This window comes from Thalassophryne amazonica, chromosome 15 (genome assembly GCF_902500255.1).
Source record: "Thalassophryne amazonica chromosome 15, fThaAma1.1, whole genome shotgun sequence".
In the NCBI taxonomy this organism is placed as follows: Eukaryota; Metazoa; Chordata; class Actinopteri; order Batrachoidiformes; family Batrachoididae; genus Thalassophryne; species Thalassophryne amazonica.
This window is the reverse complement of record NC_047117.1, coordinates 48466110-48482946: the sequence shown is the minus strand read 5'-3', so window position 1 is coordinate 48482946 and position 16837 is coordinate 48466110. Positions and strand designations below refer to the sequence as shown.

Here is a 16837-nt window from a genome sequence, read left to right as displayed (position 1 = left end):
TTAATTTGTTTATGGCGTTTCAAATACAAAAAGTAAATCAGGCATCTCAACATAAAAATTTCTAAAATTATCTTTCTTAGTCTCAAAGTGAAAGTAAATCTCTACAACTTGATATAATTTAATTAAAAAATATAAAAGCCAAGATGATGGGTTGCATAAGTAATGAGCCCCTTTGGTATAATACCTGTAAATAACCAATTTGTTTGCCAATTTTCTTCAGACAAGTCAGGGGATGGATACATGAACATTTCCAAGTCACTGAATATGTCAGTTATATCAGTTATGAAGAAATGCAAACAGTATGGCACTCTATGATAAATCTGTGTGGAGTAGACAGTTCTGAAAAACTGAGTGACTGTGCAAGAAGGAGAAGAGTGAGGAAAGCCACCAAGACACCCAGACAACCCAGAAAAAGTTACAGGCTTCTGTGGCTGTAATTGGAGAAATTGTGCATAGCACATGTTTTGCATTTTGTATCCCCAGTTATACAGCTTCATGATAAAGTGGGTTTTACTAAAAAGACCTTAAAGTTCAGCTACAATTTGCCAGAAGGTACATCTGAGATCAAAGCCTAGATTTAATGTTTTGGTGAAAGAAAACCCTCCTCTGTACCACTTCATCCTGAAGCTGTATAACTGGGGATACAAAATACAAAACATGCACTATGCACAATTTCTCCAGTCACAGCCACAGAAGCCTGTAACTTCTGGGTTGTCTTGGTAGCTTGCCTCACTCTTCTCCTTCTTGCACAGTCACTCACTTTTGAGAACTGTCTACTCCATGCAGATTTAGCATAGAGTGCCATACTGTTTGTATTTCTTCATAACTGATGGAAATAAAGTTCAAGACATACTTGTATTCAGTGCCTTGGAAATGTTCATGTATCCATCCCCTGACTTGTCTGAAGAAAACTGGCAATTAAACTGATTATTTACAGGTATTATACCAAAGGGGTTGATTACTTATGCAACCCATCATCTTGGCTTTTATATTTTTAATTAATTTAAATCAAGTTGTAGAGATTTACTTTCAGTTTGACTCTAAGGCAGATAATTTTAGAAATTTTATAGTGAGAAGGCTGATTTACTTTTTGTATTTGAAATGCCATAAACAAATTAAAATGCGTGAAATACCAAGGAGTATGGATACTTTTGCAAGGCACTGTAATTACCACGTAAGCAAGGGTCTTATGATGATGCTATCTTGTCTATATTGTTATCTGCCTCTGGCTCACTCCAGTTTTGAGGAATGATACCCAGATCCCGCCCTGACAAAGATGGCACCTGGGCTTGGATTTACATTGGCACCATCTACACCCCCCCCCCCCCCCCCCCCCCCCCAAAAAAAAAAAAATCTTTCACTTTTTTTCCATTGACCAACACACACATCTCTCTCTCTTCTCTTTCCCGGGGGGACTGACTCCTCAGTGACTGGACTGAACGGCGCTCTTCCAGTTAATACAAGGTTGTAATTGTTCCTTTTGTAATCATTTCTTTTATTTATGTTACCTGTGCATCACTTCTGCAACAGCTGTGAATTTTAGCTTATTATTGTACTCCTGTGGGAATCCTAGCAGTGGTTAGGTTTTCGTTAGCGCTTAGCTTACACTAGCTTTTGCTACACATTTAGGTTTCTCTTGATGCACAATAGCTCCACCAGCAAAAGACAATGGCTTTAGGACTGTTAGGCGGAAGAAATCCCAAAAGGCTTGGTACCCGATTGTGGTACCTGGCTCACAGTCGCTGCTGCTGATTGTGAACCGTTTTTCAGCCTTGGATATGTCTGTTGATAGCCCTTCAACCATGCAGGTGACTTCTACCCGCATCACCAAGCCAAAACCCCATGTATTAGTGATAATGATTCTATCACCCACAAAGTTAGATTACAGACGCCAGCTGACATTAAGTGTATTCTACTGGGGCCAGAGAACCCAACATTGCCTCTCATCTTAGGGTGCTGACGTTGCACATGAATAGTCAGCCAAAGGAACATGACACTAGACATAGCCACAGTTATTCATGTCGGCACCAATGATATTAAGATGCAACTGGAGGTCACAAAAATGGATACAGAGAAGACTTGTGACCTCACCAAAGATATGTTGGTATTGATTAATAGTCTCTGGTCCCCGCACCCACTTGGGGTAATGATGAGGTGTTTAGCAAGCTGATGCCATTGAATAGGTGGTTAGTGCAGTTTTGTAGACAGCAAGGTTTAGTTTTATTGATAACTGGCCCTCTTTCTGGGGTCGCCATGGCTTACTGATGCCAGATGGCTTTCACCTTACTAGGGAAGGCACTGCCATCTTATTTGCGAACATAGATAGAGTTGTACAGGGAGGGTCACATTTGCACTCTACAGCAAGCCACTGAGCAGGTGATAAGAGAACCTGCCGGGCCTACTGTTAAGGTGGATATGGAATCTATTAGCCTAGTGGGAAAATTAGCACAGGAAATCCACTATGGTGAAAGTGTAGTCTATATGCCAGGAAGGGAAGTTTTCCAAGTTGAGACTGTGGCCTGTTTCCACTGATGTACCCATAAAGAGCATCGAGGGACATGTTTGGCAAATTTAGTTCCCATTACTACACTGGATAACAGAAAAATTGAGGGTGCCACACTGGCTATTTCTGAAATGTCAAATATTCCATGTCTGCTACCTTCAACCAATGTGGAACTTCACAAACCCAAAACTAATCTTAGTCATCTTATATATATTACTTTTGAACCACTCCCACATCCCAACAGTCAAAAATATCTACGCTATTGAGGTCCTTAGTTTGTCTCATTAACATAAGGTCACTATCCTTAAAATCACTGTTAAATGATGTAATTATGCAACACCACCTAGATATGATTGGTTTATGTGAAACTTAGCTGAAACCTACTGTTTTCCTCCCCTTAAACAAAGTCTGCCCACCTGCATACGCATTTAGTCATATTCCTTGTGATACAAAGCAAGGTGGAGGTGTTGCTTTAGTTCATAAATCTGGGTTTAGCTTACTGGCTCTTGGGGGTCTAAAATATAATTTGTGTAAACAATTGACTTTCTGCTCTGCCAAGGATACCATGTATAGCAAAGGTCAGAAGAATAAAAATCATCCTTGTTACTTTGTCACCATATATAGGCCCCCAGGCCCATATTCTGAATTCTTAGATGAATTTGGTGAGCTTATCTCTATTTTGGCAACCTGTGCTGATAACATTCTGATTATTGGTGACTTCAACATTCATATAAATAAGTCTTGTGACCCCGTCTGCAAATCATTCATGGACATTATAGATGTTTTAGGATTCCAGCAAAGCATTCAGTGTTCAACTCACATTAGTGGAAATACCCTGGATTTCGTCCTTGTTCATGGCATCACCGTCTCAAATACTGACATTGTGTCTTTTGCATTTCAGATCACTCATTCATTTTACAGTCTTTGCCTTGCCCACTCGGACAGGACACTTATTTAGCAGCACAGTGGCACATGAACTCCTCAACTACAATTGAACTTGGAGCCAGACTACCTGATACCTTAGTGTCACTTTCGTAACATGGTCATTCAGTAGGTAGCCTTGTGGATAACTTAAACTCAGTGTTCACACCCACATTGGACATGATTGCTCCACCTACATTAAAACCACACACCCGCCTTGGTTCCATGGTCGCTTATGTGGCCTCAAGCATAAGTCTAGTGGTTTAGAGGGAAAATGGTGTAGTTCAAAATTTGAAGTATTCCACCTCGTGTAGCACGATGGCTATTCTAGACTAAAAGCATACACTATTGGCTACAAAACGGGCCTACTACTCTGATTTGATAAACAAAAACAAGCATTATTCAAACCTCCTGTTCGACATGGTGGCAATACTTAGGAACAACAACCTGTAAATCGCTCTCCATTTACAGCCCAAGATTTCTTAGATTAGAAAAGAAGATGGATGATATTAGATTAAATATATCCCAACATGCCTTAGTCCCACTGCTGCACCCTGTTATTGAGGTGGGTGTCATCACTGATGCATAGCCTAGATTTACTGAGTTTAATATTATTTCACTGGTTTTGCTCATTTTGTACTCAAAGCCTTGAAAAAGTAGTTTCACAGCAGCTCGTGGACCACCTTACTGACAATAATCTCTTTGAGCCACTGCAGTCTGTATTTAGAACACACTATTCCATGGAGACAACTCTCATTGAAGTGGTAAATGACCTTCTGCTTGCAATCATATTCTACTTGATAAGCTGGAGATTAATTTTGGAATTGCTGGGAATGTCCTTGCATGGTTAAAATCCTACCTAACCAGCCAGTCTCACTGTGTCCTGTACAATACCGTTACCGCTAACCTTGTTGTCATGAAATACAGGGTTCCACAGGGGTCAGTCTTAGGCCCCCTGCTTTTCTCCCTTTATATAGCTTGGTAAAACTTTGTAAAAACCTTGTAAGCAGAGGGGTCAACCCTCTGACCTGTTCAAGGTTTCTTTCTCAATATCAATAGAGGGAGTTTTTCCTTACTCGTTAGACTTTTGTCATGTGAAGAGCCTTTGTTGTGATGTAGCGCTGTATAAATAAATTGAATAAACTGAATTCGGCAGCGGGTATAATACATTCAGACACAACATCAACCATGATTTTTGGTTGAGTGCAGTGACAGATGCCAGTCTGGGGTCAGTGATATGAGAAGACGCACAAATGCCAGACATGCTGAGAGCTGAGTGTCCAAAGTGGCTGCCACATAACACAAGGTGTTGTGGTCTGTCATGTACCCAGGCTTCAATCCCGGTTAGGCCAGCATTTGCTCCTGTTCTCTGTCTGTCTGTCTCTCTCCCTCTCAAAGTGTTTCCTGTTTACTGTCATTGTAAAGAGAGAGAAAAAAATGCTGCAAACAAGGACACTGCAACTGCAAAAAGAACATTTATCTGTATCAGTCATTGAATGTGTGCTGGTGCAACGTTACAGATAGCTGGTTTCCTGGGTATGTCCCGGACCAGCATTTTCCAACGACTCCTATATTTACCCTCATAATCTGGGGAGGGACTAAAAATCAAAGCATAAGAATAAAAATTAAATTATGTAATCATGTTTCCATGTGAGTGCAGGAAGTGGCATTGTGCAACTTCATGCATTTTTTTTTTTGGAAAACCTCATATCGTAGGTCTAATGTGATCTTTCCTGCAAAATTCTCTACTGTTGTGAAAAGTACCTTTTTTAAGAGGGCTGTGCTTGTGCGGTACTCCATTACTGATTGTTTCAGTAACCAGATCCTGTGTCTTTTTGTCGTCTGATACACCACTGTGGGTTTCCTTTGGCCGTTGCACTGACACACGGTCAAGTCCTTTATCCTTTAAACATGTCTCCTCCAGTGCAGCCTTGAACTCCTCACCAGGGAAGTCATTGAGATCAGTGTTTGGCAGCACTGAATCCACTGGATTGAGGGTTTTTACTTCAGTACTGGTTTCACTTAAAACTTTTTCTGGGTTGTCAGTTAAAGGAGGTTCTGCTTTGTTTTCTGCTTCCTCTTTGGACTTTGCTTGGTGGGACTTCTCTTCAGATGTCTCTTGTACCTCAGTGGTGGAGGTGGGTGGTGATCTTTGTTCTTTATTCTCCTCCCCAGACTCTTTGGTGGTGTATTCTTCCAGCTCAGGCAGGTCTGGCTCAATAATGGAATCATCTTCCTCTCCTACTTCATCTACAGTAACCAGTTCCTCCATGTTTTTGGGATACCAACACTCTCCATCCGTATCATTGCCACTCTCCCACTCCACCTTCTTAAGAAACAGAGAAGAGATGTAAAACTTCTCAAACTTTAAAACAGCTGCAAGAAGATCCAGAAATAAAGAAAATATAGAACCTGTGCAGCTTATGTCAGTAGACAGCCCAGTCTCACTTTTTTTTCATCCTCCCATCACGAAAATGAGTCAAATTTTCGTGACGGGGGGTGACCAGGTTGCAGGGCAAGAAATGTTCACTGCTGTGTTAGTGCTACTTTTGGTTAAAATAGTGAAGCAGATAACTGTAACAATCATTCATTTCTGAAAACAAGCACTAACATTAGCATGCATACTTCTTATACATTACTCTTTTGAACAGGCAGCCAGGTAAAGCTCAATTGAGGAATTACAGTACACAGCAGGTCAAAATTAAAAGATACTCAAATCATATTGAAAATGATACCACATTATTTGTCTGATAACAAATATTCCAAAAAGGTATAGTTTGGACTATCTGTGACTAAATGTTATGGAGTTATGGTGTGAAAACAGCAAGAATGGTGACAAAGGTCAATGTACAGGGGTCAAAAGTTAAAGTTGCTAATTTTGGTAAAAGTAATGCAAATTATTGATTGAGTTAATGGGGTTTTTAAAAGGAATAGTTTGCACTATTTGTCATGCTTAGTTATCATGTAATGGGATAACATATGACGTGTCATAGAATTCAATGGACGTCAGCATTGACCTTTACTTGCTGACCAAGCATTCAATAGAGTCAAAACTATTCCATTTATTAATCCTATAAGCTCAATCAGCAATTTGCATCACTGTGGACCAAAGTTGGAGCAACTTTAACTTTTGACCCTTGTACAAACTGAATTTGAGCTTTGTCACCATTCCTGGTGTTTATCCCATAACTCCATAGCATTCAGTCATAGATAGTCCAAACTATACCCTTTTGGAATATTTATGATCAGAAAAATAATGTAGTATATTTTTCAATCTGATTAGAGCATCTATTAATTTTGACCCCTGTGTAATTCCTCAATTGACCCCTACTTGGCTGCTTATTGAAAATTCAAGGGGCCATCTGGTTTTTCTAAAGAGTAATGTCTAAAGAGAATTTGTGCCAAATTTGATGCTTGTTTCACCATTTGAAATATTTCTCTGTAAATATTCTGTTATCTGCTGCACTAAAAGGACAGACAGTGGGTTCATGCTCAACATATCACCAATCAACATAGACAAAGGAGGGATATTTCATTCTTGAGATTTCTGTGAGTCCTAGATAAGTTAAATCATTAGCAGTAATGTGGTGTCTGTCAGGTTCAAGAAGTAAAACCCCAAATCAGAATAAGTTGGGACAGTATGGAAAATCCACATTTAAAACAACAACAACAGCAACAACAACAAAAGTGCAGTGATTCTTTTATTTTAGATCATATGAACCCTGGAAATTTCATGCTTTGTCAGATCATTTTTAAATATACATCCCTGCATTTAAGGCTTACAACACATTCTCAAAAATAAAATAAAACATTGGGATGGTGCAATCTAAAACTAAATAAACAAATAACTAATGATGATATTTCAAACAGGTGAATGTAATCATGACTTGATACAAAAGCACTATCCACCTTAAGCCGAGTCTTTTGATCATTTTTAAATATACATCCCTGCATTTAAGGCCTACAACACATTCTCAAAAATAAAATAAAACATTGGGACGGAGCAATCTAAAACTAAATAAACAAATAACTAATGATGATATTTCAAATAGGTGATTGTAATCATGACTTGATACAAAAGCACTATCCACCTAAAGCTGAGTCTTTTTGGAGCTGATGGGCCAAGGGTCTTCAGTTTGTCAAGAAATGCATGAGAAAATTATAGAAATGTTTAGAAACAATTTTCCTCAAAGAAAGATTGGAAGGGATTTACATATTTCTGCCTCTACAGTGCATAATATCATTAAGTGATTCAAGGAATCTGTAGGAAATTCAGTACATAAAGGGCACACAACTAAAGCCCCGGTCACATGGCACTACACCGAAGGACACCGAAGCCAAAATGAAACAAGAAATCTGAACTTACGTTGACTTTCGAAAACATTGTTTAATCGTGGTCCAGCTTCGTTTCTGTAGCTGGTGCTTCAGCTTTGTTTCTGTAGCTGGTGCTTCATCAGAATTTTTAAACTGTTGAAAAATGTGAACAAATCCTCAATTCGTCTGTATTCCATTTTGCTTTCTGTCTTGACGGTTCCTCATTGTTTGTGTAGTACCCGTACCATCAGCGTTATGTTTGATTGTCATCCAACTTCGCCCAACCTCCCAAGACTGACATCTTGCACGAACATTGACGATATCTGAAAGGATCGACAACTAAAGATCTGACGAGCTGAACGTGACTCGTCCATGTGTGGGACGAAAAGCAACGTTTTCATACTGAAACAATAGCACCAAGAATGTTTGATCAACTACTTTAACTATTTACGTACGTTGCAGCCGTCTCTGGCTGCAACTTGCATGTGCATGCACACATTGTTGTAGTGAAGACAAACCTGTTGTCAAGACAACTTGTTCTTGCAGCTGCAAAGCATCAAGGTCACCATTCGCTTTGTTGTTCTTTTTTTAGTTTTGGTTTTGTTTCATTCTTTTATGCGCTCTGTACTCACAGGCTTTTTGGTGATGGGAGACGTGCCGGCTCATTCATCCACTTTTTTCTCAATGATTTGTGACTTTGGAACTTTTTTGGTGCTGTGTGACCAGGCCCTAAGGTGAACACTCATGATCTCAGATCCCTCAGATGGCACTGCATCAAGAATCATCAATAGCTAATGCAACCACGTGGGCAAGGGATTATTTTGGTCAACGTTTGTTAAGCAGAACAATATGGATTTGCATTCACAAATGCCACTTAAAACTTTACTGCACAAAGAAGCATTATGTTATCCTTGTCCAAAAGTGGTGTTGACTTCTCTGGGCTTGGAGGCATCTGGGTTGGACCATCACACAGTGGAAACATGTATTGTGGTCAGACAAATCAGTATTCCAGATTGTTTTTTGGAAGAAATGGATGTCATTTGTTTTGACCCAAAGACAAAAAGGACCATCTAGGAACAGGAACAAGTTCAAAACCCATTATTTGTCATGGTATAGGGTTGTATAATTACACTTCTGTGATGGCAGGATTAATGCAGAAAAGTATATTAACATTATAGAGCAACATATATTACCATCAAGAAGACAAAAAGATCTTTTCAATGGATGTCCATATATATTTTTCAACAAGAGAATGCAAAACCACATTCTGCACACATTTCAAAGGCATGGCTGCAAAAGAAAAGACTATGGATACTGGACTGGCCTTCCTGGAGTCCTGACCTGTCCCCGATAAAGAATGTGTAGAGAATTTTGCAACCAAAAATGCAACAATGATGACCCCATACTGTTACCCAACTTATCATGTTTGCAAAAAAAAAAAAAAAAAAAAAAAAATGGGTCAAAACAACACCTAGAAGATTTCATTGCTTAGTATACTCAATGCAAAAGCATATTTTTATTGTAAGAAAGAATGGCAACATTACAAGTGGTAAAAGTTTTAGCATCTCAGTTTTTCTATACCATCACTACTTTTCTGCTTTGGGGTTGTATGATATTTAGAAAATATGGTCCTCATGGTAAATTGTTCTTATCTTATTATTTTTTGAATAACTTCCCATTATATGGATCAAACAGTAAAAAAAGAACATATTTCTCATTTTTAACACCTCGGGCTAGTCCGCAGGATGTGGTTGTGTGCGTGCTACTTTGTACACACTGGCAGAACTGTGCACTACTGACATAATTTGATACATTTTAGTCTTCAGATGTAATCAATTATTCTTTCTTGACAATATTAGGCTAAAGTTGATAAATTAACCGGGAGTTACACTCAATCTGATGTCAGATGTGTTGCTGTTCTTTCTGATCATTAACAAACCCCTGCCCAATAATGCTCAGTTCATTATGCACTCACATCTGGTGTTGTGATCCACTGTATTTTAAACAGGTGAATGTAGCTGCCAGTTATTTCAGACTGGGTCTCTATTTTTTAAATGTATAATTTCACATTCAGTGTGCAATAGAAAGTACTAATTCATTGTGGCTGAATTCCAAACTTTGATTTTTATTATGTGCCAAATATATTTTCCTTAAAGTAGACCTGCATTGAAATAAATGTGGTCAGATCTTAGAAAGAAATAGCTGATATGTATTTATAAGACCCTTATGAATGCAGTAAAGTAAATCTGCAAGCCCAAATTTGTAATTCAGCAGAGAAATCTTCATTTAAAAATGACAAATTTGCAGCTAAAATTTGGCCCTCAGCGAAAACTGTTTGTATATCTGGGTCATTGCAGTGACGTCTGGCAGAAGACGGAGTGCTCCCGTCTTCAGTCCGATCCCGCATTGAAATTGATTTTATCTGTTAGTAATGTTACTGTTATACACATCCTGATTTCAGCATCCAAAAGTAAGCTGCAATGAATGTGAGATACAGCTCTGCATGCTCAGATCAGCAGCGACATCAACAGTGGGCGACGTTCTTCCCCGACGCCTCGCTCTCTGCCTCCGCTGCGCTTACTGAGTCTGTGTGCTCGGTAAACGCAGAAGTGGGCCACTCACATCGCCCCCGCATCTGCTGTGCAGCCGGCACCACGTCCCTGTCTATTGAATGGAGGTGCAGCCAACTTGGCAAAAGTCCAGAGACTACGCTCATTGTTTTGATGCGGAGCGGCCAGTGACACCTGTTACTGCAAGGACAGACTTTCCGCAGCGCCGCATGTCTCGGTAATCGGAGCCGCAGAGCTCCATGGCCACTGAGAGAGGTTTATATCTTTTTAATGACTTGAATTCTTTGCGACTCCTGCCTCCGTACCCCGCGACGGTAACACCGGAGGTGAAAGACAGTAGATTTTCAATTCGACACCACTCAATCAAACGGGCGTATGAAAAAGTCCCCCAAAATAATTTTCAAGCACAAATAAAAGAAATGTGTACTCACCAAACGTGCCGCAAGACAATATGAAGTTTTAAAAAAGTAGATCCTTCCGTATAAGACAAGAAAAAGGTGCAGATGCAAACTGACGTAAATCCACAAATTACAGTTGGCGCGTGCAATGCATGCTGGGATAGGGTCTTTTCCCTGACGTCTCGGCAGCGTCCAGGATGTGATGACAGTTTTGCGGAGGGTCTCCGTTGAATGACAGATCTGGGCTTGCAGATTTACGAGTACTTTACTACATTCAGAAGGATCTTATGTGTAAATATAAGTCAATTTTTGGTCCACAGATCTGACTGCATTTATTTCAGTGCAGGTCTACTTTAAGCCCCTTTCACACTGGGCCAAGTTAGAGTTGCATTGTGCTGCGTATCTATTACGCAGGAATGGCCTCTTCTTCTGTGGTTTTGGCCCACCTCTTCTGTGGTTTTGAAGCTTCACTGCCAGCAAAGTTCAGTAGAGTCCATCAGTATGAATACAATTTAGCAATGCAGATATGTACTAATAAAAAACCTAAAAGGATTTTTTGTTGTTGTTTGACTGTTGTAGGGTAGCATACAATTGTGGAGGCACGGTGTACAGTAGCACAGTGGTACATAGACTTGCATACAGTAGCGGAGTGTTGCATAGACTTGCGTAAAGTGCCACATCCAGTGCGCTATGCCGAATGTCCATGAAAAAAACACTGGTCTACAGCCAAAATGCTTCTGAAATAAAAATAGTCAAACTTTACTAATGTTGGGCCACTGAGAATCAAAATGTTGTTGGAATTGTTGATTGGCTGTAGTTTTAAGAAATGCTACTATTGTGCTACTATGGATTAATATATAACCCTTTTGCTGATTTTTAAAGTGTTACAAAAAAAGAACAGGGGGAAATATTATACAGTCAGAGAAACATAAAAAAGACCTATGTTTATGATTTTTCATCAAAACTCTACTGTTAACACAATATAATTATGCAGACGTAAAATGTAAAACCTTATATATCTTGGAAGCAGTAGCTAATTAGCCATTGTTATTGTCATATTTGAATTCAACATGCCAAAATCCATAATAAATAGCACATCTTATTTGTGAAGCAGACAACTTTAAAATATTTGTATACCAGTGAAATTAAACGTGTTTCTTTTTTTGTGTCCATTTCACGGACCCTTTTGTATCCCTCAGCATATTGCCATGTAGGGCTGCATAAGCGTAATCGGTAGGACACATTCGTCAACTCTACATTGGCCCGGTGTGAAAGGGGCTTTAGCTTCTCCATTTACATGTTGAACATATTGGCCACAACACCTCTTTGAACTTCAAAGTGGAGTTCAGTATTGTTGATCACATGACTATACAGTGAAATCTGCCAATGTAACGCACATCTCTGCAATAATCATGCGGTTTAATCAGCATCTTGACATTTCCCACCTGCCAAGTGGATAATTATCTTGGCAAAGGTGAAGTGCTTGCTATTAGAGATTTTTAACAAATTTGTGAAGAAAATTCAAGAGAAATAAACCTTTTTTGTATCCACAACAATTTTTTTTTGTCTGAATTTGAATGTGTGATGATATTTGCATACTTACTGTGTCTTGATTACATTCTGTCATCTCTTGTGGCTTCTTGTCATTCTGAGGCAAAGCTGATTTTTCTTTCAAAGGACAATCCTGAAAAAAAAAGCGAGTCATTTGCTCAAAGATGTGCAATGTATCTTGGTAATTATATAGTTACAGTTAGAGATGGATCACAAATGACTCAAAATGGTATTCTGAAATCAAGTGATATCAATAATTGCAGCTATGTGCTATAAATTAGACAAAGCACAAATTAGAGGGTGAAATCCAAACAGCACTAGTGTCAATTGACAGCACAAATCTGAACTCACAGTATTTTCAGGAGTATTTCCTTTCTGGTGTTTCTCCACGGTGCTGTGCCTCTTACTGGACTTTTTGCTCCTCCCTCTGACTGGTGAGCTTTGCCTCTTGTCTTCTTGGGTTTTGTGAAGTAGTTCCCCTGATTTCTCAAACTCTGAATGCTTTGACTTGCTGTGGTAGTCCCCACCATCCCTTCTCTTGTGCTTGGTATCGTGTCTTGGGTATGGTGCTCGGGGTGGTTTTTCTGACTTATATGGCAGTTCTTTAAGGTAGAAGTCATCCTCCATGTTTTTGTAAGAGTTGAAGGACGTACCCTGAGGACTACCCCGTGGATGCCGGTCTCGACTGCCTCTTATCCCTTCTCCTCCTCCTCTCCCTCCTCCGCCCCCTCCTCCTCCTCCTCCATGCTCATCTGCTAATCTGGAGCTGATATGATCCAAGGGTTTTGGGTACGCCTTCCGACGGTCACCCAACCGTCCATTGGGCTGATCTTCATCCATGCTGGACCCATTTCGCCATTGGCCATCCCTTTCCTTCTCCCTTTCATCCTCGCCCCTTCTCAAATGTGATGACCAGTCCCAAGAGCCTCGGCGGGGGCCCAGCCAATTGTTGCATCTCTCAGGACACCGACCCAGAGCCCCCTGGGGGCTGTGGGCTGAGCTGCATGATGTAAAGCTGGGACTGTGGGATGGAGGACTCAGGGAACGGATGATTGGACTGCGAGAGCGTGTTCTCTCTGGCATGTAGCTAGAGGAACATGAGTGGCAGTTTATTGTGGTTTCTGTTGTTATTTTAAAGACCAGAAAACCCACATCAATTCAGATTAAGTAATTATCAGAGATATTTTGACATTACAGTTTTCTAATATGCTTTGTTGACAATTTTGTTGCACAAAAAGAAAACCAAAAATTTTAGCTTGAAAGTGAAGTATGACATTGTCTTACTGGTTGGGCTCTTGTACGTCACTCCTTTCCCACTGTGAAGTGATGTCATGGATTATTGACTGAACATCCTTCCCTGGTTTCTTTAAGGAAAGAATATTATGGTCACTATTTGGCTTATAAAGTTAGAAAATCCTCCACATCTGATCTATATACTTTTGAAGCTTTCAGTTCCTAATAAGGTGATGATAACCTGTACGTACGAGGTCTATTAGAAAAGTATCTGACCTTATTTTTTTTAAAAACCATATGGATTTGAATCACGTGTGATTACATCAACCAAGCTTGAACCCTCGTGGGCATGCGAGAGTTTTTTCACGCCTGTCGGTGACATCATTCGCCTGTGAGCATGCCTTGTGGGAGGAGTGGTCCAGCCCCCTCGTCGGAATTCCTTTGTCTGAGAAGTTGCTGAGAGACTGGCACTGGCTTCATCAAAATTTTTTCAAAAACTGTGAGGCACATCCGAGTGGACACCATTCAACAAATTAAGCTGGTTTTCGGTGAAAATTTTAACGGCTGATGAGAGATTTTGGATTGTTTCTATCGCTGTAAGGACTTCCCGCGGAGCAGGACGTCGCGCAGCGCTCCGAGGCGATGTCGTCATCCTGTTTCAAGCTGAAAACCTCCAAATTTAAGCCTCTGTTGACCCAGGACGTTGTGAGAGAACAGAGAACTTTCAGAAGAGGTCGGAATCAGCAGTTTATCCGGACATTCCACTGTTAAAGGAGATTTTTTTAATGAAAGACGTGCAGACGGATTGGCGCTTCGGCTCGCAGCTGGTGCGGCGCGCCCGCCACAGGAAAAACACCTCCGTTGGAAGCCTTAAGGACAAGTTGGAATATGCCCTGCTGTTAAACAATTTCTCAGATACTCACTCAACTGAAAGCCACCAAAAGCTGCCTGGATTTTACAAATGGTTATCAACACGGAGGTGTTTTTCCTGTGGCGGGTGCGCCGTGCTGGCTGCGAGCCGACGCGCCAATCTGTCCGCACGTCTTTCATTAAAAAAATCTCCTTTAACAGTGGAATGTCCGGATAAACTGCTGATTCCGACCTCTTCTGAAAGTTCTCTGTTCTCTCACAACGTCCTGGGTCAACAGAGGCTTAAATTTGGAGGTTTTCAGCTTGAAACAGGATGACGACGTCGCCTAGGAGCTCTGCGCGATGTCCTGCTCCGCGGGAAGTCCTTACAGCGATAGAAACAATCCAAAATCTCTCATCAGCCGTTAAAATTTTCACCGAAAACCAGCTTAATTTCTCGAATGGTATCCACTCGGATGTGCCTCACAGCTTTCGAAAAAATTTTGATGAAGCACAGCGCCAGTCTCTCAGCAACTTCTCAGACAATGAAAATCTGACGAGGGGGCTGGACTACTCCTCCCACAAGGCATGCTCACAGGCGAATGATGTCACCAACAGGCGTGGAAAAACTCACGCATGCGCACGAAGGTTCAAGCTTGGCTGACGTAAAAACATATGAATCAAATCCATATAGTTTTTTAAAAATTAAAACGGTCGGTTTCTTTTCTAATAGACTTCGTACATCATCTGCATACCATACTGTCAAAATGTACTGAGCATGATTAAATTGTTGTCATAAAGTAAAGATACTCCCAGAATAATTAAATTTCAGTGTCAAGGTCAAACAAGCAAAGTACATGCTAGAGCATATACAAATCCTGCATTGACTGCAGCCTTTAAATATGAAAAAAACAAACAAACAAAAAAACAAGTTCATTGATTTGTGTTTTGATATATGTTTCAACACCAGAGGGGCAATTCAAAGCATTTGTTTCAAACCTGATGATGATGTATTGTGGCCCAATTTAGCACAGTGAATAAGGTCATCCTTTTGATGCGGACTCCAGAGTCCAGACCAATGTTTGAAATAGGTTTTAGGACATTTCCGAGTAGTGTTTCAAGTTATCAATCAGTAATATGCAATGCAGATAAATCTTTCTCGCACCATCCCCAGCCACACATTCTATCTATTCTTTAATTCAGGCTTTACCTTCCCATTCTGTTGAATATTTGATCCCAAATTTGCCAACATGTAGTGGGTATCATGTTCCTCCTTTTGGTTACTAGCTTGTTGGCTAGGCAGAGTACATCTTCCATGCAGTTGCTCACTTGCTAGCTGGCCAAAGTGGAGTGATGATCACACAGTGTATTCAGTGTTCAGTAGACAAACTACATGTGTGTTCAAGCAGAATTGTTTGTAATTTTTGATAATTTATCCAGCACCCAGCAATCATCTAGTGATTTTCCTTGCTGTGGGATCAATAACATTTATCTTATCTTATCTAGCAGGTGGCAAGTAATGCAGGTGAAACAAAATCATTCTTTCTTGAATGACATAGGGTATCAAAGTTCACCAGATGCAGTATAGTTTGTCCTCATATGTTCTTTTTAGATGATAGCTATTATTAATATTTGAGTTATTATTGAGTTATTGTCTACACAAGCTGGCTGGGATGGACTAACTCACTCACTCACTCATCTACACTTCTGAGTTCAAAACCCAGCACTGGAATAATTTACATTAAAGAGTGAGAAGTATTACAGACTCAACATTCAAGACTACTCTTGACCTTTAAACTGGATTCTTTTCAGTAAACCAGTCCATGGTTTTACGAGAACAATTTGTTTATTCCTTGATCATTACTGCTTTTTTGTTGACTTCACTGAATTGTGTTAAGCTCCACATTTTCATTTTGTTTAAGAAATATTTGATTACTTTTTCACTTGGAAATTTCAATTTTATTATCTGCTGACATACTAATGAGAACAATCTGCCGTTGAATTTGACATTCACTTTATTTTTCAGCCTTTTCATTTTGTTTAAGAAATATTTGATTACTTTTTTCACTTGGTAATTTCAATTTTATTATTTTGCTGACATACTAATGAGAACAATCTGCCGTTGAATTTGACATTCACTTCAGTTTTCAGCCTTACCTTAAGCTGTAATTCGTTGTATCGCTTAGACATTCGTATGAGAAGTTTCTGGTTGTTAATCATAGCCGGAGTAAGGTGATAGTATTGGACCATGGCCTGAGCTGCTTCAATGTGCGCCATCTCCAGAAATGCCTGATGGGCAAACAGAAAATAGAAAACTACTGAATAATTCCCCTCTAACAGTTATACAACATGAGCTGCAGGAGAGGCAAATGTTTTAAATTCATTATTACAAGGTGTGTGTGCATATATATATATATATATATATATATATATATATATATATATATATATATATATATATATATATATATATAGAGAGAGAGAGAGAGAGAGAGAGA

The 16837-nt window shown here is 39.8% G+C and overlaps 1 protein-coding gene across 1 annotated transcript in view; it reads right to left on the bottom strand.

The window, feature by feature from the left end:
- Positions 1 to 16837, bottom strand: part of rbm20 (RNA binding motif protein 20) — a 101825-nt gene that overhangs the window by 22571 nt on the left and 62417 nt on the right. The window contains exons 7-11 of the mRNA XM_034188647.1: positions 16497 to 16628; positions 13542 to 13621; positions 12609 to 13344; positions 12310 to 12390; positions 5189 to 5753 (exon numbers count right to left, since the gene is read on the bottom strand). Coding sequence (XP_034044538.1) covers positions 5189 to 5753; positions 12310 to 12390; positions 12609 to 13344; positions 13542 to 13621; positions 16497 to 16628 — 1594 coding nt within the window. The remainder of the gene's footprint in view (positions 1 to 5188; positions 5754 to 12309; positions 12391 to 12608; positions 13345 to 13541; positions 13622 to 16496; positions 16629 to 16837) is intronic.